This window comes from Ischnura elegans, chromosome 5 (assembly GCF_921293095.1).
Source record: "Ischnura elegans chromosome 5, ioIscEleg1.1, whole genome shotgun sequence".
In the NCBI taxonomy this organism is placed as follows: domain Eukaryota; kingdom Metazoa; phylum Arthropoda; class Insecta; order Odonata; family Coenagrionidae; genus Ischnura; species Ischnura elegans.
The window spans coordinates 109,355,854-109,381,741 of record NC_060250.1 but is presented as its reverse complement, the minus strand read 5'-3'; the positions used below and the strand labels follow the sequence as shown (position 1 = coordinate 109,381,741).

Here is a 25,888-nt window from a genome sequence, read left to right as displayed (position 1 = left end):
ACCGACTGCGGGCCCGCACTGATTGAGACTCAAACTCGGCGCACTGGCGGCATCCTGCCGAAAGCTGACGAGGGGAAGTTAGACGACATCTCTCGGAATCGTGAGTGTTTCTAAGGATCGCATTGCGATAAAAACTATAGGATATAATACATCATTCAAATTAATTAGTTCGAAAAAGTCGACTCAATAGGGTCGAGGCTTTAATTTTAAGGGTTATGACTGTTCTGATTGAGAATAGTAGCGAAGTTGACAACTCTTCATTCTCACTCAAAAGCTTTACTTATCAGAAATTATTTCTCACTGACGTATTATGAATTACTGAAATTACTCCTGAGATTCTTTGATAGGTCCAATTCGCACAACACCGGACGGCAACTGAAGGGAATTTACAGGAGAGGACAGCAGAAGATCGAAACAAACTATGGGGTAAGACGTCAGATGGAGACACCCGCTACGACATACATCACCCTGAGGAAGACGGGACGGCCAGGAGTAGAACGAGAGGAAAGTAAGTGACACAAATTTTCCAACAGGTACTTGCACATTAATACACCCGAGCTTATGATTATGTTGAGATGACAACAATTGCATGCTACGGGCACTTTGCGATTTTAAATAGGAAAACATTTCCATCAAAGGCACATAGGTGAACGATTACAATCAAAGAATTTATACACTTAAATTTTGCTGTCTCACGAAAACCTAATTAAATATGAATTCGGCCTTCAAAAAAGGGGAATCATACAAAAGTGCATAATTTATAACCTTCCACTGTCACATATCAAAACAAAGACAAAACTTAAAGTGAGAATTCTAACGGACGATTACCATAATTTCCATTTTCCCACTAAAGATAAAACGAGTATTTGAAATATATCGTAATTAACTTCGTAAATATCGATGGAATTACGTTGGACTTCATTACTTCGCTAGAAAATAAAACAATACTTCTGTCACATTTTTAGTGATGTTGAAATTTCATTAAATACTGCTGACTAAAGAATCATCAATATGCATCAGTTACTGAAAACAATACTTAGTTGTCAAGCTTTAAAATTCCCAATGGAATAATTCAGAGGATAAGACTTTTGATTCAATATAGGCTTACATAACTGTGAGCTAAAAAAAATTAATAACTTAGAAGTTACAGCCGCTAAACAAGCTGAATAACTAAAATATATCGGACAAGGGAGGCCTCAAGAAAGAGAGGACATTGTCATATAATAATAGAATGTGATGCGTGAAGTAGAAACTTAAGGATAATTTTTCATTTTCTCAGTATGATCTTTCCAACTCCTGTGTTATGAAAATTTTGTGTTTTATTTTTGAATTACTGAAGATAGACGATGAAAGAAAGATAGATGGTGAAATATGTATAACATCAAATATTATTTGTATTTTATGTGCACATGCAAACAAGGTTCTGATACCATTGTTTTTACAACAAAACTTTATGCATAACTGACCAACAGGCTCTAAAATAAATTAATAAAGCTTCCAATTTTTAGAGATTAGGATTGACTATGCAATCGCATCAAAATCTACTGGGTCCAAGACACTGTGCGTAAATGAAGAATAATTCATGTCCTCAATGTGCCATCTATCAAATACCAACACAGGTTTAGATTTTTAAAAATCACTTCACAGAAATTAAATATGCTTTTCACAGCCAAATGCAATAAACCCTATCGATATCATTCATAATGTCAATCAAGGTGATTTTCATTTTTAGGTAAGTCTCCATGAAGCCCATATCATCCATTCACTCAGATTCATTGATCTATAATTCTCATTCAATTATCACAAGTCAAAATCTTCTTGCATGGTTCAATTCTCTAGGCTGGCAGAAGTCCAGCTCCTTTTCATCCCATTGGCCAATTCTCTTTCTTTCCCTTTCCCCATATGTCGCCATCCTTTCATTGAATGGGATAAATCAGTCTTCACATACCTCTTCAACAAAAGACAGGCATAAAAGATTCCAAGGATCAGCTTGAAATAACTTCTCAATCAAATTCTAATCAAACAAATCCCTGCATGGATGCCTAATACTCTTATTACCTTATTTGTCTTCATTTGACCTGTTGCTCTCTCCATTTCAGCATCTAATATCCTAGGCACAACGCAATTCTTTTCCTCAGTCCCAACTCTTCTACTACAAGGCGATAAGTCCTATTCAAAGTGTGTTGCACAGGTCTACACCCATTATTATCCGCTCTTATACACCTATTTCATTCAATGCATATTCTTCTATTCATGAATTCAAACCTGGATGTGTAAGACTTGATTCAGTTTTATTTCCTTTACTGTCTTTGTATATGTCTAACGTCCTTTTTCCCTGGCAAGTTTTAAAATGAAAAACAATAAGTCACCCATATTCAACCCATTCTTTTCCACCATAAATTTCTGTAAAACTATCACTGCATATTCTTTATTCCCCTTCTACATTACCTTTTACATTAAGGATTTTCTATCCATCCATATCCATCATTTCAATCACATCTCAAATGCCTTTCTTAACTTATCCTCTCCTAATCAGTGCTTTGATCAGTTTTTTTTTCCAGGGTAAAGAAAGGACCTTGTTATACGAAAAATACTGGGGCAGTGACCCCTCCTTCTCATCATTTACAAAACCAACCAATAAAAATGTATTACGTTATTACCAGCCTTTTAAGCTCCATTAGTAAATTTGAAAATCAAGTAATTTTTCTAACAGACCTTCCTGAAGTGTTTTAGGCACATCGTCTTGTCCTATGCTGTGCATGCCTTCCACCATCCATTCTATGAAGCATGAGTTTTCTCCTAGTTACTACAGCTTACTCCAGCTTTGCTTTAGAGGTAATTAGAAAAAGCAAGCCTTCCCAACATGATTATGCATTATATTAAAAGAGTTGTAGCATTAAAGACACGAGTAAAAGATTTTGAATGGTAAATTGAATCTGGCCAGAAGAGAATATTTACGACACCTATCTTCAGTTAAAGTGCGAAGACATCCCAACGGAAGAGATAAGTTTAAACTGTAATGCTGTTTGGTACATAAGTGTGCTTTGTTCCAAACGAGAAGAAGAACATGTTGAGGGTGCTGGAGATGCAAGTGTGGAAGAGAAGAGAGAGAAAAGACCGGAGGAGAATGAGTAGATAGACTGCATGGCATGGCTGGTTATGAGAGGAAACTATAGAGACAGGAAAAAATGCAGAGAGGAGATGTAATAATTTGAATATATTACTGAGTAGTTGAAATAGTAAAGCTCTTTTGTAGTATGGGGGGAAAAATATATTCAATGAAGATTTCACTTTTTCCCGGCGTATGATGGCGGTGAATTCTTCTCGGGTTTCCATCCGGGTGAGCTCCATCTCCATCGCTGCCGACGTTTCGATAGAATCCTTTTCTATCGTCATCAGGGCCGATGACGATAGAAAAGGATTCTATCGAAACGTCGGCAGCGATGGAGATGGAGCTCACCCGGATGGAAACCCGAGAAGAATTCACCGCCATATTCAATGAAATTTACCATTAAGAGAAAATCAGTCCTGAGGGCATATTTTTCTTTGGCCTAATTCACGATGGAGAGAATTCAAACAACTTATATGATTTTCCTATTTTCATTGCATGAATCTGAAAGTCTGAGATAGAGCACCAGGAGCTTGCCTGCCCTAGCATAATTTACACTTGTCACTCAACAGGTGGCACATAAGATAATCTTATTATTGATACCCTTGAAACATTTTCTTTAACTCTCTGCCCAAGTATTTTCTTTATTTTTCCTTTTAACCCCCATTATTTCTACATAAATATTTAAACTAAGTCCATTTATTCACCATTAGTGCACCTCTTTCATTTCCTAGAAAGCTGATAGGGTAATACTCTCCAGGCATCAGAGGGAATGCAACCATAGTGATTTGAAGGACTTTGAAGGTGTTTGAAGGACTGCAGTAAAATACATTAAAATCATCACAATAATTAAATAACTTATTCCAGTTAGTACTATAGAATCTGCAAAGTTGAATACATTTTACTCTAATTTGCCTTGTACACTCAAGCTATCTATGGGCACCTTTGCAATTTTTTAAGGGTTTAAAGAACACCACATCAAGTATAAAAACACTGACCTACTCCTTTAAAATGATTCCTTTCAGATAGAATTGGGATATGAAATCTTATTTTTGATATCTTTCTTCGAATGTCACAAAGTAGGCCTTGCAGATGAAAAAAACTTCACTGATCTAAATTTACCCTACGTTCTGATAATTGGGTACTCAAACTCTACACTCCAGGTTCAATTTTTATCAAAGTTTGGTTTTCCCCTATAATGCCTCCCGTTTTCTATTGCCTACCTTGGAGAGGCAAATCTTCATTGGCCAGTAGGAAGGTGGCAAGGTCTAATCCATACAAAGTGTTAGCTTCAAGGTCCTAACAATACATAATTTAATTTTGCATATGACTGATGTGTTTATCGTAAAGCCTGAAACACATGATCATTTTCCCTGTCCCTCTGAGGGGTACCTCCAGCGATAGTTTTTCAGGGACCAAATGAGTGATTTTTAAACCCATTATTTTCTGAATCACACAATCATTCCCACTTTTTCCATTGCTTATTCCGTCACTTTCCATTATTACAAGTACCATTCAATTAAAAGCCAAGTGCAGTGTTTCAATTGCTGTTGGTGATGGCCGTACGTTCTGATCTGCTGAAAGATATTAGCAGTGATAGTTTCAGCAAAGGAAAAAGGGATTTGGACTTCAGACATTCTGCATGGTAGATTTCCATGCCTGGAGCCATTGTGGAAAGTGATAAAGTAAAATGGCAATTTTTCTGCTGTCATTTGCGTGAATGCTGGAGCTATTGGTAGGAAGGGATGGATAAAATGAGTGTGTGTTTCAGGGTCAACATCTGATTCGACAGTACAAAATATACAAAAAAGTATGATAATAAAAAATAAAAATATACCTACTTGTTAAAATTTTTTCTGAAAATATTTGTAAAGAATCCACAATTCATACCTTCCTATGCGCTAACTGCTACGGGCATACAGACAATATTACTCTGAAGTTTAGCGAATTAGGCTGGGAGCTGCTGGAGACTCGGAGGCTGCGCGCTAGGCCTAGATTGCTTGTACAATTGAGAATAGATATCTTTAAGAGCGACATGGAGAACATAATATTAGAGCCCCACTATAATTCCAGGTACGACGGATGCTATAAATTAAGAGAGATATTTAACCGAACGGATTGATATGGGATTTCGTTTTTCCCCTGAACCATAAAGGACTTTAATAAATGCTAATCGTAATTTTGCATTTCCTTTTTGTGTGTAAACGGCTCATGTTCCAACAACCCCGCCACACATCTTTTAGGCAGCTTTCCGGGAAGTATGTAGATGTAGATGATGCAAATGTATGCCCGTAACTAACATTACTATCAACCAATTACTAATATAGATGACAAAACCAATAATATATTGACAAAATCACTACGTAAAGAGCTACCAAAAGTTGCGTACGGGGTCATAATGTAAGCAGTTTCACAATACATGTCACATCATCTTAGTTAAAAACAAATTTAAGTATACCGGGACTAGCTACGATGATAACTTTACGGGAGTCACCCGCAATGCACAATTGTGCGAAAAATCCACAGAGAAAAAATCATTCGCCTTGACCGGGATTCGAACCCGGATCCCTCGATTTCCGGCCGAGTGCTTTAGCCAGTTAAGCTACCGAGGCGTCATTCTTCCCTGTGGAAATTTGTGGACTATACCGGACATGGTGGTATGGACTGCCGAGCATATTATGCGACGAGCAGTCCAAATCGTGCGCATGGCGCCACAGCCGGAGAGTAAAGCCCGAACTTTGAACACAAGGGGTGTTCTCTCTTGACGAATTTAAGTATACCGGGACTAGCCACGATGATAACTTTACGGGAGTCACCCGCAATGCACAATTGTGCGAAAAATCCACAGAGAAAAAATCATTCGCCTTGACCGGGATTCGAACCCGGATCCCTCGATTTCCGGCCGAGTGCTTTAGCCAGTTAAGCTACCGAGGCGTCATTCTTCCCTGTGGAAATTTGTGGACTATACCGGACATGGTGGTATGGACTGCCGAGCATATTATGCGACGAGCAGTCCAAATCGTGCGCATAGTTAAAAACATTTGCAGATAGATATGAATAAAAAAACTTTAGCATTCCCTAAGGGCTGCAGTGAATTAATGCAACAACTATTACAAATTGCAAAGATTAAAAATTCATGATATGGGTTTCAGCACTTATGTATTTCCATCTGGTGTACCATCTTAAAGTAGTTTCAGCCCTTAATACCAGAATTGCTGGTGAGGTGGGGATTAGATGAAGGTTTGTAGACAATTGGTGATTAGGATGATGAGGAACAAGATAGAAGGTCAAGTATTGGGACTCATGAGACAAAGTGAGTTTTTGGGGAAAGGAGTGGGCCAATATTAAGCAACTGGCTGGGAGAGCTGATTTAAACCCTGACCTGGTCTGATCTAAAACCAGATATAAATTTTGGATACAAATTTCAGATTCAAAATTTAATTTAATGTGGTCAGTGGAGTGATGTCAACATGACTATAATAAACCAGATATAGATAAATGACCAGGTCTGATATAAACTTCTACAAGGGCTGCTCCAGATGAGTAGACGAAATCAGACTATTGTTGAAACAGCCTTTGTGAAAGATATACAGTCACCACCATCAACGTAACTGAAAATTCCTTGATGCAGTGGAGTCATTATCTAGAAAATTGAAATTCATAAGAGGAGGAACTTGCATGGATATTTGAGAAATTTCCTAGTCGTTGAGTCAGATTTTTCTTTTAGGTTTGATGAAGATTCCTCCCTTATGAACATTCATTGATTCTGGGCATGCTGTTTTCATGCTATGGTATGATTTCACAGAGAATTGAATAGTTACTAGAAGTTTATTTCTGCAAGGCCACACATTTCTATCTTAAACTCTAAATCCACACACTCATAGTCCAAAATCAATCCTTTATTTTAATTCTTTTATTCTAATTACTCATTAACCTATGCTTCTAGCATTGCTAACTGGGCATTTAAAGTTCACTTAATCGCATCCAGATGAATTACAATAAAGAATGGCAAGCATGTCACTGAATAAAAAGTAAATTGCAACCAAAATACCTCCACTTCAACACCTGCGGCCAATCCATTTACAACAGATTCACGTTCGGACCTCCATGATAGTTATTTTCTAGGGCTCTGATTCTCCAAGCCAAACTGCTCTGTGTAATTTAATTTAAAAGATGAATTTATATCACTGTGAATTGAATTGGTGAATTCTGGAATAATTCATCAATATGTATCTGATAACTTCATAGCAGGAAGTTATTGATGTAATTGAACCTATTTGTTATATGATAAAAACACAAGTGAAAGGAATTGGAGGAGCAAGGTATTTTCTAGTAAAGTATGAGGTGCACTGAATAACCATTGAAGCATAAAATGCTTGTAATTAATTATTTCTAGGCAAGTCATCAATGAAATATTGGCTTAAGTAATAACCATTGATCCCAATTACTTTCTTCTGTAACAAAACCATTAAATACTTGAGATTTCTACGACCTAAAAAGAGCATGGGGGAATCATACATAACAGAATGATTACAGGAGAGACAAAACAATACTACAACCAGTAAATGGTTGATGCCTATAAGTAAAACTTTCTTGAGAGGTTTATGGTAACAGACTAGAAAGTTTTTTCTTCAATAGTAGCTTCAATTAGAAAAAGCATTTCAAGAGCATAAATGATTAACTTTAACAACTTATCCTGAGTAAAATTCAATTGATGGCAAAAATAATTTTTCTTTGATACTTTTATGAAGTACATAAACAATAGAAGTACCTTTCATGCAATCAATTTAAACATTATTAAGGCATGTATGTCTTTGCTTTGAATGTCTCCATACATGCAGTAAGATTTGCATTCCATTCACCTGTCTAAAAGGGTCAAAATTTCTAGAGAAACTTTTCAGTCCCTCAGAGCTCTTTTTTAAAGTTAGGTACCCTAAATGCAACTATTATGTCCAGCTATTCAACTTTGAAACAATTAACTGCATTTCCCTAACTAAATAGAAGGAGGTTCTGTTCCAATGTGGAAGAAAATACTACCCCTGAGTATTTTTCAGCTGATATAGACCCAGGCATTTTAGTTACTTAAAATCAAAATTAAATTTAATGTAGTCAGCATAAGTGATGTCAACATGATTATAACACACTGCCCTAGGTTTAATATATATTTATTGGTGCGTAACTAAAACAAAGATAAACAAATACGACATTCATTCTAAGCAATTTAGTCAACAGGTACAAGCCACTAGGCGAATACAAGTCAATTCATTAGGTGAAAGGTGACTCTATGCTACGCCATTATGATTCTGCTTGTCATAGGAAAATAAACATAATGAATACAGAAAACGTACTGTTACCACATCCAATGTTCGGCATTAATTGTACTTTACTTTAAAGTTGCAATTACAGTAGACATGCACAATAACTTTTCACCAAAAAAATCACTGCCTGTATATTACAGTTAGATTTTGGTTGTATTATGCTTGTATTATAGTCTCCCCTGCATTGTTAATGACAATATTCAACTTGAATTAAAGGCTTATCATGGTAATTCATGTGTAAATGGCATAAAAATAATCATTAACAGCAAAATTGTACTTCACCACAACATATGCCATAGCAGTAGATTGGCTTCGCTTTCAAATTTTGGAGTATTCCGTAGTAATAAAACATTATAAGATAACATTTTTCTATTTTTCAATCTCTCAATTTGGATTTATAATATTTCTTGTAATTATTAAGTAGTCAGGACTATCAAATGTGAAATTCTGACAAAATTTTAACAATTGTAACCTTTGGTAGTAATCGATCAACTGTTGAAAAAACCAACACAATAAAATTGAAACTTGAAGCTTGTATGTGGTGTAGGGGCTCCATATTAACAGTATGGACATGGAGTGACGGAAATAAAGAATTGTCTTTCGTTGCAAATACCAACATAATATACGTCGGAGTAAAGTTGACCGCTTTACTAATAGTAAAGTAGCACTATGCAACATAGTTCAATCAAACATAAATCAAATGGCTTCACTTTTTTCAGTGAAAAGCAGTAACAGTTTTCATAGGTGATTCTGATGCCCATTGCTGCACTGAGGAAGGGCGAGTGGTTAGGAAAATAGTGGGGGGAATGAGGAGGAAGGAAGGGAAGAAGGGGAAAATTTAGGGGAAAATATCTTCCATTATTCATGTAAAGACAATGTGAAGTTGAAAAAAAAACCAAGAAGCCCTAACTAAAGGCTCCCGGATACCTCGGCCAAAAACTATGCTGCAGATAACTGCCTCCAAGGCCTCTGCTTTTTTATCCACATAACATTTTAATGCTTATTTCTGAAGAATAAGCACCGATACTTAAAATAGGTGTCGCATTTTTAATTTCTCATTTATCACGCTACAATTTTGACATCGGAAAAAAGCTTATTTCGGTAACATTAGCTACCTGCTATGGCATGCATGACGTTTTGACGAGTTCAAAATCGTTTGCATTCATTTTAAACCAGAATCTTTATCTCTATTTTAGTCCATACCATTTTAATGTACTCCTCATAGTAGGGACACAAAGTCAATTCATGCAAACGAATGTGCACTATTTTAGCGTTCTCCTCGGCAGCGTCATTCTCCCATTTACATTTCCATCAGCTACTGAGCAATTCTCTGTGCACGGGAGAGGGGCAGAGAAGGAGAGGGCCAGCACAAAGTCTATTCCCCTAAGTTTGCCGGCAACCACCGTGAAGTGTTTTTTTTTTCAGTGTCCTTCGCGGTGTAAGGGGTGTTTTGCATGTGATATGTTCTTCTGAGTCGAATTTAATTTATTCTAGTTCAAGTACACGATCAGAGAAAGGAACTGATTCACAGTAGACGCGCGGAACACAAGATGCTCTTTAACAGTACATAACCTCATTGTTAGAATACTGCCATAACATGATGACAATTTTCCATGAATATTTTGTTCCAATGTAATTAAAATAAGACATTTTTCGAGACAACCAAGGTGCATTTACACTGCATCTCCCACATTCCAACCACGGTGATGTTATTCGTACATTTACAATCAGAAATTCTGATTTATTCTCAGTGGGGGAGGAATGCTACAAAAGGATCCTGGTTAGTTAATAATCGGATTTTATGTTTTTCATTGAAAACGTATTCTATGAGGCATTTTGACGGTTCAAACCACTGCAAAAAACTAACGAGATTTTCAAAAAAGTCAAGGAAAAATAAAATTGTACCTTGCAATTTTTTTACTGGATTAGCTCATTACATGAGATTGCTTTAATTAGTAATCACATCGATTTCTTTAAATATTCTTTGAATACTTTCGGGTTTGACAAGGCAAAAAATTCACCAATTTCTGTGCTAGACTCCTCTGTAAATAATTTCCATATTTCAAGCTCAAAGACTGCCTTGAGATCTGTCTACTTTCATGTGGTGTACAGGCACTGAGTGGCTACTCGATTACCTGGTCAACAGCCACAGACTCAAGTTGGCAAGAGAGTTCCCAATATTTCAGGCCTCCCAGTCATCTAAACCCCTTCCCTACCTTTTCTGCCCCACTATGTGCCCTATGTCGAGTCCAAGGCCACTCACCAGTGCACTAGACTTACCAACCATTAGGCTGACTTTTTGAGTGGTGGGGATAAGGGTCCAATATTCGAAAGTCTCCGTGGTATCCAGGAGCCGTAACTGTTGCACTTAGGCCCTCGTGGTCCATCAAGGATGGGCACGCGAGGGAGAAAGGACTTCCAAGAAGCCACAACCGGTTGAGAGCCTCAAACCTACACCAAAGCCTCACAAAGCGGTATGTGTAATATTTCTAACCCTGCTGCATGAACGGCGGTGAAATATATAAGAATTGCCATGAGAAAAAATTCCCCTGGACCGGGAATCAAACCACGGACCTTTTGCTCTCCAGCTTTTTGGCTAACACCTAGTACCATGAGCCTCGGTATAATTGCCATAGGAATTAAAGAACCTGGATAGTGTAGTGGTCTGCGCATTAGCCTGGAAAGCCAAAGGTCCGTGGTTTGATTCCCAGTCCACGGGAATTTTTTCTCATGGCAATTCTTGTATATTTCACTGCCGTTCACGCGACAGGGTTAGAAATATTACACATACCGCTTTGCAACATATATTGGTCACTCTACAGAAGCCTCCTATCTGCATTATTCTCCACATCTGGAACTAACTCACTCACAGCCCCTATAAAATGGGATGCAACAACCATGATTCACAGTTCAGAGAGAGGGTTTTTCCATAGGACTAAAAAACAATAATTTATGCTTAGTGTTGCAAATAATGGTACGGTGAAATACCTTGAACGCCAATAATACAGCATGGATGACCCAAAAGAAAGCAAGGGAAAAGGAGCAGAGAAAGAGTAACCCCACTAAGAGAAGACCATAAATTGAAAAGTCGTGACTTCGTGCCATTTTGTAATCTGCGACTGTGTGAAATATAATTTTAAATAACGGAAAAAGGAGAAATCAGTGGTGACAAATTCCCTTGATGCATAAATTATTCTCTTGCTCAATTCCTGCATCATAGATAATTGGTGGCAATTTTTAACCCTGGACGGAATGCAATAAAGATGAAGATCAGGGCATAATTATTGATAGTAAACAGTATGCCTAAGATGATGGTCCAAGTTAACATCTCTTTTTACCTCACCAAATAATGCCAAAGAAAATGCTTATCACATATGGCTAGCCAAAGTATCATGCCACGTCACACATTTGGCTAATTAGTAATGGGATTTACCAATAGGGAAAATACTCATTTCGTCCAACTTATATTTCTGTATTTCCTAAACAGCAAAATTTTCCAGCAGAACAAAGCAAGTAAACACATTACCACCAGCAAGACAGCTATATATTTCATACCACTGCACTTGAAAATGTTGAGTTGTGCTACCACATTTAGCAAATGGGTTGTGTAGCTTAGGACCTTCCAAGTTTTATAATCCTCTTTTTTTCCCAAAATAATCTGGTAAAAGATTGGCTGACTAAACGAATCTTGAACAATGCATGAAGAAATATTTCACTGCTGTTCGTCATAAGGTCAATAATACTGCCATCATAAAGGGATGTGTAGAAGTGTTGGACACCCAAAATGTGATAGATTGAGACTGATGGAATGAGAGCACGCTGACAACATTTGTTATTGGCTTTAGAAAATCCAACTGAAGCATTCTTATGTAGCTATTCTTTATACACAGATCCTCCACAGCCACAAAGGGTTAGGGCGTAAAGAGAGTAGAGACCTGCAATCGCTCGAATAAACAAACTCTCTGTGGCCTCCCATATGAGAGCATGCGACAGATAAAGAGGACATATCTTGAATGTTACCTTGCGGTACACAGGCAGGATAGCCTTTGCTTAAGGGATAACCCATTGGCAGGCCCTAATACCTTCTACCTCCCCATGCCACCCGAAGAGTTTGTTTGAGGCAGAGAGCCTAATGCAGGTTAGAAATACAAATGCCAAGTGAATGGCTAAGATCGGCTGCCTCCCTAATCCAGTTGCATCTGAACATGAACTCAGAAGGCTAAGTGGCCCATTTCTGCTGGCTGCATAGGATGCCGAGGCACTAAGTATTCTCCAAAAATACAAGTACAGTTTAATAGGTCTAAGAACTTTCATTCAAAAAGTGTACATACCCATCTCGTTCTCCGTGAAGCAACATTATTGCATAAGCGACGGTCAAGTTTAGTGTTAACTTTGTTTTGGATTTAGTGTTCACTTGGAGGTCTCTAAAAGTGAGTAGCCTGAGGAGCATAGGCAAGTTGATGATTCTTATGCTTTCACCATGGCCTAGGTGAGTCAACACCTCTACTTAAGTTGGCTTCCTGTTGGCTGACATTATGGTCTCAGAGAGTGCACGTGGTTAATGAAATAGAAGTACAGCAGACTCCCGAATATACCGGTGTGGCTTCTCCATGTTGCGGATTATCCGCACATGAGTTCATACTCCTTCGATGTTTTCCGCAATCTTTGTAAAAAAATAAAGTGTCACGAAAAAACCGCAGGATATTTGCATTTTAATGCATGGCGACACTGGGCCAATCATTTCCATTAGAATTCCCATAGTAAAATGGAATTATTTTATTTACTTGCTAACAAGGAATGTTTTAAGTTTACTTCAACTCTAGCATTGCAGACGACGATTAGCAGCGGGCAAAAGAATTCTAAAGTAATTGTCGACAATTCTTGCATGGTAAACAAATCGTAAATGAAGAAAAATGTTATATGTATATTTCACACATGGACTTGCATACGGTTGAAAACAGCCCAAGGGAACCGGAGATTTCGTCATACTCGGGCATGTGACAAGTCAAGGTCAATCTGGAGAGGAAGGAAAAGCAGAAGCGAAGGCAGCGAGGGAAGTGGAAGTAGAGATAGCATGAGTCATTGCCAGGCACTTGCTTGCATAGACAGTTTGCCTTAAACTCTGGTTTCCTATAACCACTGCTGGGCAATGGGGTGATCGTGCGCCAGTTGTCATCACGGTAGTATCGCATTCCTGTTTTCAAAGCACCGATCGCGCTCATTGATCATGGATCTGCATCCTGGGCAACTTGTGTGAGAAGTGAATACGTGGTGTGGTGCCTGGCAGTGTAATTTCTAACGTCATGCAGCGCTTATGAAGTATTCATACAAACCACGTTTCTGAATCTGTGATCTTGCAGCCACGGATGCACGGTTTTAGGAAACAAGGTATTACACAGAGCAGTAAGAATACAAGTGCAATCACGTTATCGCCGCAAAAAAGATCACAGTCGTGAAAGAAAAGTAGCTAATGATTCTGGAAAGCAATCTAAAACTACATAAAATGTTCATAGATAATCATAGACTGATTGATTTACGTGTATGATGAAAATTCAAAGAAATTAAAGTGTAAGTTTAGATTATTCATGTTTTCTGATTATTCATGCCCGTATAAAATCATTTCCGGCTTAATTTTGTGGAATAATGATATATCCAAGATTACAGCACAAATGGTAATATCCACACTATTTTATTAACACTTAACCACACTTGGTGTCAAAACCATGGTCGGTTAAGTGATAATAAAATAGTGTGGATATTACCATTTGTGCTGTAATCTTGGATATATCATTATTCCACAAAATTAAGCCGGAAACGATTTTATACGAGCATGAATAGGTAATCAGAAAACATGAATAATCTAAACTTTCACTTTAATTTCTTTGAATTTTCATCATACACGTAAATCAATCAATCTATGATTATCTACGAACATTTCATGTAGTTTTAGATTGCTTTCCAGAATCATTACCAGCTTGATAATGACACCAAGTGTCGAAACCATGGTCGGTTAAGTGATAATAAAATAGTGTGGATATTACCATTTGTGCTTTAATCATGGATATTCGTGCCCCCTCATCCCATGATTAGCCCGAATAATCAGGAGTATGCTGTGTAGGCATTGGGTAAAGGTTTCCTATCAAGCTATATTGTAATTATTCCACAATTTCAAAATAATATCAGCCAAATGCTTTATATCAGAGGATGCCATTTCTTTTTTGCAAGGGAAAATTTAGCCTAACTTCATGGTAACAACATTTTCAGGCATTAACCCAGGCCACACAATAGATTTAGAGCCAATCACTGGTAGCCATGCAGTGCTATGGATCAAAATTTGACACTTCTTCAACTTTACCTAACCACTGAGTGTCAGCTGAAGCCCTGTTTCTGGTGTGTAACATGAGGGAAAATCAGCTTGATTCAGACATGAACATCAAAAAGCTAAATGAATGATAATCAGGACAAATTATGAGTCCCAATAATATGGGACAGTAGGATAAAACAAATTTTCCTTTCAGCTTTCCTCAAGATGAACATAAAATATAAATAGGCATCGCTGACAGAAAAAATAATTTCATAGCTTGGTGCCAACATCAAGTCCGAAGAAAATAAGATTATTAATCCCCAAGAATAAGCTCAGTACCAAGATACATACTCATTATTTAATCTTAGTTTTGCACTTCATAATAGGGTGGTTTCCTATTATTTTTTTATTGCCTTAATAGAAAGATTATTACTCCTGGAGTACGTATTTCACGCTTTTAGATTTTTAAATGACAATATCTATTTTTCGCGATTAAATGAAAAGTGAAAATTTTCAAGCGCGCGAAAACGCGACGCTCAAGTATGAATGCCGGGAAATATCTCCGTACGTCGTATTTCTGGTTCCCCCTCCCGCCCGGTGAGGTGACCTTGAGGCGAGGCTTAGCGCTGATACGTCGCAGGCTGCCAGCGGGTAGCTGAGTACCTTGCTGAATGGTAGCGCTTGGCTTAAAAAAGGTTTATTAATACCTTATCAAACGAAGAAAACTTTCCGACCTTAGCCAGTTTTAGTAGGTGACTATTAAGACATGTTTCCCTGAGCTCTGTGCCTCATGCATGCATTGGTAACCTCAGACGATGTATAACTCCTATCCTCTCGTGTAGAAACTAGGTCCCTGTGACGTCACGTGGAGTGGAATCGCATGGGCGCCAATCTGGCCTTTTTCAAATGAGGATAAAATTTGACCCTTGCCATTCGTCTAAACCGGTATTTCAAAAACCAAATAATTTGTGTATTATGAATACACTAATGGTGGGTAACGAATCGCAATCAATGCCTTTCGTTTTCTTTGATGAAGGAAACTACCCTATTCCTGGAGCCTGGAATTTTTAAAATTTTTGTGACCAATATGTATGGTAGAGAACATCGGTGTGGATGCCAGCACATCGCTAAAGAGAATATAAGTGAAAAACGGTGATAGTCACGCACAATTAATGATTAAAACTCTTTTGTCTTTGTTTTCAAAAATTTTTTCAGGGGAAGTATTCAATCGATCAAGATGAGGTAGATATGTTAAGACGAGTCACGCTGAAATAAATCGATGGCTAAGTGCTAACAACACGTATCTCAAAATTTGGCTGGTTTGACATAGGTATCTTAAACAAAGTGTAATAACATTAAAAAATAAAATCCAAGCAAAAACAACTCTTTGTTGGCCAATGCATGCTTCTTTTTCAGTTTTATGAATTTTTGGTTTTTAATTTTAGCGTACAATCAGAAAAAATTAATCGTTTTTTGCTCTCCTGAGAAGTTGCTATTTTTGAGATACGTGTTGTTAGAACTTAGCCTATGTAATGGGTTTCTCCTCCAGTGACCTAAACTTTCACTTCTTGCAATCCAAATTCAAGGTATATATCATCAGTCAGTCAAGCTAATTCTGCTTACATTCATAAAAGAACAAATTACATGCTAATTGGCTATCAAAACGTAAAACTATAGTCTGATTCAAAAAAGCTGTACTTACTGTCGAATGTCTCCAGAATTTAATCAGCTCATGAATGTCTGTGCTGGGAGCATATAAGAGGTAGTCCCTCCATTCATCAAAGTTGATGTTCAGACTGCCGTCTTGATCCATTCTGTGAACCAAGTACTGAGTCAATACAGGCAAACGAAAAAAAATATGTATGTACTAACAACAATTTTGCTATCACATTCCAAATTAACAGCAGTAGGCTGACTTTGTTGTTCATATAAGGCTTTGAATTAGAGACACAATCACTCTCAAAATCAATATCAGTGCAAATATTGTGACTCTAAAGCGTGTGCTATGCACTATAAAAACATGCTGAGTGACTTCATAAAAAGGCATTTACTAAATGCTCAACAAGCCAGGCAAATAACCTACAAAAGGTTAATCTCAATCATTAAAGCTGGATGGCATCAAGAAAAATGTTACATTAGCTACTTACGTATTCATGGAAAATGTTAAAACCTGCATTAGAAAATTAACAGCAAAATTAAGCACAGTTGGTTATGAATAAGCACTTGAAATTATAACTTGCCATTAGTCCCTTTACTTACACAACAACTTATACAGGAAGGCATTTACTATTACAATAGTGAGACACCCACATTTTCATTTTAAAATCTTTGACTTTAACACAAGTAAAGTTTCATACTTCGTTCCCTTAAAAACCAATGCGTATTGCACTGTAAGCCTTGCATGACCACGTTTAAAATTCAAAACATCATCCACAAATTGAAAAGCAGATCAATTAAATGACAACACTGTTATTTCCAAGCAAGGCACAGTTATTGGTTGTGCCTCTTCGGAATTTATCATTGAGAACACAACATTTAGTGCCATATGAGCTATAACCCAGGCAATTTCATTTAACTTCATGAAAGGGCACTGAATTTCTAGGCTATTACTTGAAAAAACACATGCTCACCTAATAGTAGTCTAAATCATCACTTCAAAAATTTCCCATCACCAGTTTCTGAGATTCAATAGAGAAGCAATAGGTCCCATGCCTGGGAAAGAGACATCTCTGAGTATGCCGCATTGAAAAATGGGTGAATTGCGGAAAAAAAACTAAAAAGTACTATTAAACGGAAAATAAGAGAAAGAATAAAGCTGTATAAAATTCAAGCTTATAGTAAGTGAAGTCATGCAGTTAAAATCATGCTTATCAAAGGAACATTAATTCTGAAATAACATAGGCATAGGCTGGAAACATACCTACTCCAAACAATCCAAAAATAAATTAGGATAAAAATTTATGAACCGAAAGCATGTAAGGGAGTAAAACCATTTAAGTAATCAACAACTATATTTCTCAAAGAGAGTCGCCATGATATTAATTAAAGATAATTCAGACTGATAAGAACATCGAATATAGTAGGACAACATTCAGCTGCACTATTTGCTGGATAGGCTGGGGTAAAATAAATTCAAATTAAGCGAACAATATTATTGAGGGCATCCATATCGATTAACCGGCACTGTGGGGGAGCCCGGGGAACGTTGATGGTACTACTTCTTCCGTAATTATGCACCACTTTTTTTTTTAAGAAAAAGAGTATTGCCTGGCTTCTACAAGTCAATGTCATCCTCACCACAAATTTAAGTCCTATACTTACCTTTGCAGTAAATTCATTGCTTCATTCCGGTCAATTTCAACGCCTAAATCTTTGAAAGCCCTGATTAATTCTTCTAGATCAATTTTTCCTGTAGACATCGTAAAAGAAAAGCCACCTTTCATTAATTTCAAAATAATTATATAGTGTAATAATGAGTTGAATAAAAAGACAAATAAATGGGGTCAAAGTGAACATTCAAGATCTTACCGTCTTTATTCTTGTCCAAGTGAGAAAAGACCAATCGAAGGTTTTTCTCATGCTCTCTGACATAATGTATAAATTCTGCAAGGCTGACGTCCCCACTTTTATTTTGGTCAGACCGCTCGATAAATTTCTGTAAGAATAGCATTAAGTATGATGACCATTTGAAAATCAAGAAGAAAATAAACTAAATTTAATATTACTAACAAAAAACAACACAAATGCGGCACTGTAATCAACGAATTGAGCATTGACAAGTAACAGCATGATGAAGGCCGAGGTCGGCAATGAAGTAAGTCGATGAGTACACAAAGATGTGAAATTACCTGTGCATAACCATGATGAACACCAAATTCTTTAAGTGCTTCCGATAAATCATGAATATCAATCCTTCCATTGCCATCAACATCCAATGTCTTGAACAGTTTACCAAGTCTCTCTTCTTCGTCCGTGGGCAGTTCGTGCAGATAATGCGGCGGGTGGGCAAATGGCCCAAGGTGATTTCCGTTATTCACCATTGTGACACTTAAATGCGATAAAACTATTAATATACAGGCATTATAAAAGCATAATTTATAACCGTCTGCTCTAACATTGATCTACGGAAGAGACGTAAACTTTCGATGGTGAATCCGCACTGCGACTGATGCGTGCGCCTCTACTGGCAGCCGAGATAATCATAGAAAAATTGAATTAATAAAAATAATTTGAATTGCTGTATACAAGAGGACAAGTTAATAATAATAATAAATACGGGGAAATTCGACCATAGGACAGGGATTATCTACTTGTAATTTCCAGTAATATTAAATTGTAATTAAAAAATTGAATTGAATAACATAAAGAATGCTAAATGTTTCCCCGGTGAGTGGTTTCCGCAGCGATGAATTACTGTAAGTGCTATTTCTCATTAAATATTCTTGCACCAACTTTTTGTTTTGTTTAAATTATATTATAACCCAAAAATAACTTTCATGATAAGTTTTGGAGAAGCAGCAAGTATGACACAGATTTTATAACCTAATGTTACATTACATGGCGATGGATATTTATCCAAAAGGTTCGTCAAATCCATCAATATGATTTTGCCAATTAAATTAGTCATAAATATTTGTTGCAAGGTTTTTACATTACATGAGAGTCAATAAATCATTGAATAACAAGTTTTAGGTGGATTGTGGTGTATAAAAATCATTAAGTTATTTTGACGAAATTATTTAATATACATTTATAAATAGATCATTGTCAATTCCTAATTGTCTATACATGATCAGTAGATAAATAAATCCGAAAATAATAGTCGCTGAAAGGCCTAACTCTGGAAAAGAATTCTCACACAGACAGTGTGCAAGACATTTAGGCGGATGATCATTTCCCTCTTCATAATACTTTGGAAACATCCAATGGGTTGATTTATAAAACGGCATATGTAATGCATAATTTTACATTTCAAATCCTCGTGGCATTCTGCAAGAAATATTTGAGAGACCAGTCTTATTTTCTCCCACCCCAAGTAGAATTTTCCAGGCTAACCATTAAATTTCGTGGATCGTAATCCGCAAAACCTGTTCTTTTGAGATTTAAATTAATGTAATTCCATACGAAAGATTTTTTCACGTGATTATCTTGAATTCTTGAACGCTTCATTTGTGTGTCATCTCGGTTTCGTTGATGAGTGCAACATGAGTGAGGTCGTTGAAATGAGCCGTCGCCTTAGAGAGCGATTACTCACAGCTGCACCTGCGCCAGTACCTTTCATTGGAATGTATGCGCAGGAGACTTCACCACTTGACCACGAATCACTCAGCGGTGGAAAGATCTAGGAGCGGATTTGAGTTGTTCTTTCGGGGGATGGGGGTTTAATACTTCTATTGGCGCCTGGAAGGTTCAATGCTTATTTTCCTTGGAAAACCACGTGTATGAATACCATTTATATATGTATCTATTTTCCTATGAGTTTTTGATGGACGCGGTCGCTCACTTTCAATTAGCCGCAAAAATTATTAGAATACTATACCTCCCTATCTCTTTTAATTTTTGCGATAAAAGCCCTGGGTAATTTGCTTAAATCATACATTGAATAAATACTCTCACTTTGCCCTGATCATTATATTATAGTGTTAATCACCTAAAAATTGGTCAACAGGCCTCAATGTAAATACTCTTTATATTCCTAATCTTTTACGGGTATAAAAATAAATTACTCAGGCGATAAATTTTTTGCTTCATCTCGATAGAATCAATTATTTGCGTTTACCGGGGGACTGCACTAATGCGGCAAAATTGTTTTTTGTGTGTTGGTGATGAGAAGTCGCAAATTGGTGATCAGTTCATGTGAGGAAGGTAATTTATTTTTTATTAAAATATTTGCCAACAGTTGTTCCATCCTAAGTTACCTGAAATCCTAGTTTTTTCATGCGATTGTGCCTGATCAAGCTTAATATCGCGCAATACTATTATCGAGGTAAGTTATAAGCAAAGATGTGCGAACACAATCCTAAGTGTAACTAAGTATCCTAAAGTATATGCTAGGAGGGCATTGAATTCACGCGTTGAATTGTTTCATTTCCAAGGATTTAAAACTTTCAAATTTTAACGCACAGCAGGAGGGAGCTCCCATCCGCTTCCACACATTCGTGACGAAGAAAAAATTCTTGGAATGACGACGAAACCAACTGGTGACGTACACACTCGAGTTCCAAGGAGGTTAACGGTACCAACGCCAGACGTTGGCCTTAGCGAATGATGACTTCATGCGGTGGTCGCATCCGCCATCTCGGGCGAAGATGAAAATGTACGAATGTTATTCCATACTGATACCGCAATATTAATTTAACATTTGCTTCGTGGCATTCCCTTAAAACAATGTTCTCAGAATTAAGATTTAAGACTTAAGCCAAATCGATGAGGTGAGATAGATTAGTGTGTGCTATTATGGCAAAGTTAGCTTCTGTAAAGAAACTGGTAAATGTATGAAAAATCTTGAATCAATGGCAAAGTTAGCTTCTGTAAAGCAACCGGTAAATGTATGAAAATTGATAGTTTTTCTTTATGAAAAATATAAAAATTATTAATATAATTTTTTGTCGCTCTCGAAGGAGAGTGAGCTCCCTTCAATCATTTTGGCCAACACCGTTATCCTTCCGACGGCGTTGAACACTTCCTATTGTATTCGTTGCATCCGATGAGGTGATGTTTCTCATAACGGCGCAAGCTAGAATTCCGGAATCTCCGCCCGACCTCGTCCTGTCCGTCTCTCGCGTAAGTTGTTTGAGGTCAAGGGAAAAAGTTGGTCATGAATCTGAGAGTGAATCGCCGATCAATTTACTGCACACTAGTGTGGAGAGCAATTTTTCAATCAATGTGTAAGTATAGAAATCATTGCTCAAGAAAAGAATTAATATCATGATATAAATTTAATAAACCGAAAGTTTTTATCCGTGCGGACGAGAAATAATTTCATAATAGGCAGCAGTGTTATTGCAAAGGCGAGATTTTTCCTGTTCACGTTTTTTCATCGAAGTGTCCGGATAAGAAGGCAAAAGTCATCTTTCCCGAGATGGTTTCATAGCCCTCCTATGAATGTAAATGTCTGACGACGACCCGCAGCTAAATTCGGATGCGCTTGTAATTTGGGAAATTTCATATCATACGATTACTTTTACATTTTTACTACATTGATAAATAATTTAGGTTATTGGCTGAAAAAAATCGAGTTGAATTCCATAAAATTAGGGGCAACTAAAGGAAAAATTCTTCTCCCACAACCTTTTACTCCTATGTATACGTAATTCCGTCTCATTGTCGACGAGTCGTCGCGATGAGTAAAATCTTATAAGCTGAGGAGAATTAGTCAATTGGAAAGCGCTTAGTCTTGAAAAATATATTGTTCTATTTGTGTTTACTTCATATAAAAAATGTAGAAAAAGTCATTTAATATAAATTGGAGGAGGGGAGTTAACCGATGGAATATTCAGAGCTACGGCGATTAAAGGTTATACCTTTGAAGGCGGTAAGGCCAGAGTAAGCTAAGGTAGATATTACTAGAAAGGACTCGCAAAAATGTTTTATACTTATAAATAAATGTAAAATTAAAAAATATCTTATGAAAGTACGGCAGAAGTTTTGAATGTATGATTCATTAAAATAATTCAGATGAGGATAGCATCTTTAAACCAATACGTCTAAAATTAACTATATTCTACGAAATTTTACTTTCACTCTTGCATAATATGATTATAGGATGCGCTCACGTCTGGCACAGCTTCTACCTGAGACTGATACAAGTGAGGGAGGGAATACGGTAAGAATAAGATAGGATAAGAAATACCCTTTATATAAAATACCATGTACATATATAAAAACTATCTATATAGAGATCATCATCAGGGGCGGTCTGGGGGTGATTGGGGACCCTCGGATGGGACTCATGATGGGGCCCTGCTAATCCTTGGAGGCGGGGATCGTCCCTCGGAAAATTTCAGGAAATTGCATGCCCAGAAATGGATTTTGACACTATTCTGGTTCTTAAAAACTAAATAAAAGTTAATTAAAATAGCAATTTCGTAAGAAAAATACTATGAAAAGTGAGAATTTTCAAAGCTTATAAAATTTAATGATGTATTGTGGTACTACTAACTATTTGGTCAATTTATTCCTTGAAACCGCGCTGAAACCTAAAAAAATCTCTGAAATAGCCTTTTCGAATAAACTTTTTAAAAAGTATCAGTTCTCTTTTATTTTCTGACATCTTTCTTATTCATTTATTTAATCTAATTACACTGAGTATATTGTAAATAAAGCAACCAATAAAAAGGTGGAATTTTATAACGGCAAAACATTTTTGGCTCAAGAAATCTTAGTCTTTTTTTTATTACACCCTTCATATAGTCTTCACGGTTGACGCGAGCGTTGTAGGGGCCACATATGAACGCGGCCCTCGGCGATATCCGACCCTCCGAGCCGGCTAGAACGCCTCTGATCACCATCATAAGTCAACAATCGCAAGATTGCAGGTTTGATGCATCTCTTCATTCAGATATCCTATCTGATTGCCTTTTCACAGTGACGAATTCTTCCCTTATAAGCCGGTGGTCAAATTTTCATAAAAATATTTGGACCAAAACTTTTGGTCCAAACGCATTTGGTCCAAAAATTTGTATGCAGCGGGATGGGATCTCCCACGATGCATCTCATTTGGACCAAAAGATGGAAAAAAAACGAAAGACGATAATGATTTAAACAAATGTGGAAGCTTCTAAAGTGGAGAAGTCTTCTGTCTTTTTTTAGCAGCCGAAATTGTCTTAGCAGGCCTCTTGAACATTAAAGAGGCGAAAAAAAAGAAAACGGAGGGAGTGTTGGACATGACCTTGGCCAGAAAGAGGAGATGAAAGCCTTTATAAACCCTTTTTGTATTCCACACAGTATGAATTAAAAAATCAACCGATTTCGACCTTTAAACGCCATTATCAAGAGGTGAACGATAATGATAATGACCTGAAAAGGTCGAAACCGGTTGAGTTTTTAATGCATACTGTGTGGAATACAACAGTTTATTTTTGTACCAATAATATATATTTATAAATTATAATGCTCATAGAAACGATAAATAAGTTTAATCTGTGTGTTAGCGCTTGGCCAAGCATTTTTCTCAAATTCCCTGTGATTGGTTGGTTTCATCCAATTGGATGGAAATTTAGAACCTGTTCTATCCATTTGGACCAAACTGAGTTTGATATCAACGATTTAACAAGTAGCTGGTTGGATGAAAATTTGACCATGGGAGACGGTGCGAGTCCGTTGTATAAAAATTTGGTACAAATATTTTGATGCAAATTTGAACGAGGGACACCGGCTCTACATCCTTAATAACCTGCCCTATTTAACTCATTCGGGGCCGTCCATTGCCCTTCTTTCCATCTGTCGTGCGACGATTGTCTTCATCAGGCCATCATGTCTCATGATGCGGCCGACCCCGTTGTCCCGTCTTCTTTTTAGGATTTCTAGAAGATTTCTATTTCTTCCACTATTTTTTGCACTAATCGGTCGATACATCTTATCTTCATAATTATTTCGTAGCACCAAAGTTTTAATGCTTCCACTCATGACTTTTCTGCTACTGTCAACTTCGGAGCTTCGCTTCCATACAGAAATATGCTTCATATGCAGCATCTGATTAATTTTTTCCTGACTTCCATGCTTGTATTCTCAGCTGTAAGTAAAGTATTCTTCTTAGAGGATACTCTTCCTAGCAATATGGAATTTTAGTACCTACCACTGGTTTAGGTTCCTTATCCTATCGGAATCTTGATCCAATACCATCCACAGAGTGCTGCTTCTTGGGTACTGGCAAATTCTCCAATAATATCAGCGACAGCGCATTAGAAAGCCTGTGCCATTAGAAAGCACGCACCTCAGTTCTGAGGGATGATATTTCTATTTAAGAGGACTTCTCATGTCGATCATATTTGGCTTTTTTGTGGTGACTTAAGTTGCGAGATTTTATTTGATAAGATTGAGTTAAATTTGAGTTATCGTCTTTAAAATTTCTGGGCATGTACGCTAGATATTTGAGAACGTGTCTCTGTACCTCAAATATTAGTTTACGTCTGAGGAACTATTGGGGATAAATTTTCAAATCTGATATAGGACGGAAATGAGAACAAAAATTTAAACTATTTACCTAATACATTTCAAGATTGTATCTTAAATTCTAAACTAGTAATACGTCGTGGAATATACAGGATTAAAATTTATCATTTCAAAATATAGGAATTGAAAAATAAGCTATAACAACATTTTCCGGATACTTATTATCAGACCTATCTTAATTTTCACCTACCTTGAATATCGGGGGATTATTTCTAAAATTATCATGCATGGCAAATATTTTACTTATATATTTACACCTGCGCTTCCTCTGAAAAAGAACAGAATCTATTAGAACAAGAACAGATTTGAATCAATTGGAAATATCAAACCAGTAAAAAAAATAAACAGTAATGAAATAACAAAAATACGATACGCATATATAGGTAATTTGTTTCCCTTAGTGCTTTTGGGATAACTTTTAAGAATTACACATACGGATATGTCAAAATTCCTGTGGATAGAAAATTGTACTTCTTTATTTAGACTATGAACACAGAATTAATATTGAATATGGATGATATATCTTGAATGCTGACTGATTGTATTCTTCATTCCAGGCCCGGAACTAGTGTGGAGCTGAGGGGGCATGAGCTCCTGGCGGCAGATTCTAGGGGGCGGTGAAAAGTTTATTAAAAAAGGTTTAAAGAAGAAAAACTTACTTTTTTCCAAAGAATAATGCCATATTGTACGATTTTGTTGCACATTATTATCAACTTTATTACACTGACACTATATACCAAATTATTTTCAAGTAGTTACAATGCAAAAAAATTATGTGTATTAGTCATATATTAGTGTATTGAGGTGTTTTAATGCAAGTGTAATTAACTAGTGCTTTTCATAAATAAAACGTCTTAATAGTATACACACGGGGTTTAATTTCAACCACTGGGTATTAAGAAATGGCTTAGTGGGGTATTAAATTTTATTGGTGGTGGAAGGAGGAAGGAAAAGGGAGAGGGGGCGGCATTTTTGGGCAGCTAA

The 25,888-nt window shown here is 36.9% G+C and overlaps 1 protein-coding gene and 1 long non-coding RNA gene across 2 annotated transcripts in view; one reads left to right on the top strand and one right to left on the bottom strand.

Moving 5' to 3' along the window:
- Window positions 1–18,900, bottom strand: part of LOC124159407 (calcium-binding mitochondrial carrier protein SCaMC-2-B) — a 119,123-nt gene extending 100,223 nt beyond the window's left edge. Inside the window, exons 1-4 of the mRNA XM_046535198.1 lie at window positions 18,580–18,900; window positions 18,260–18,386; window positions 18,053–18,140; window positions 16,434–16,545 (exon numbers count right to left, since the gene is read on the bottom strand). Of these exons, the coding sequence (XP_046391154.1) occupies window positions 16,434–16,545; window positions 18,053–18,140; window positions 18,260–18,386; window positions 18,580–18,771 (519 nt within the window). The 5' untranslated portion in view covers window positions 18,772–18,900. The remainder of the gene's footprint in view (window positions 1–16,433; window positions 16,546–18,052; window positions 18,141–18,259; window positions 18,387–18,579) is intronic.
- LOC124159408 lies at window positions 9–25,769 on the top strand. Its single transcript, XR_006864961.1, has 3 exons — window positions 9–100; window positions 348–508; window positions 25,462–25,769. It is a non-coding gene; the product is annotated as an uncharacterized LOC124159408 (long non-coding RNA).
- The last annotated feature ends 119 nt before the right edge of the window (window positions 25,770–25,888 follow it).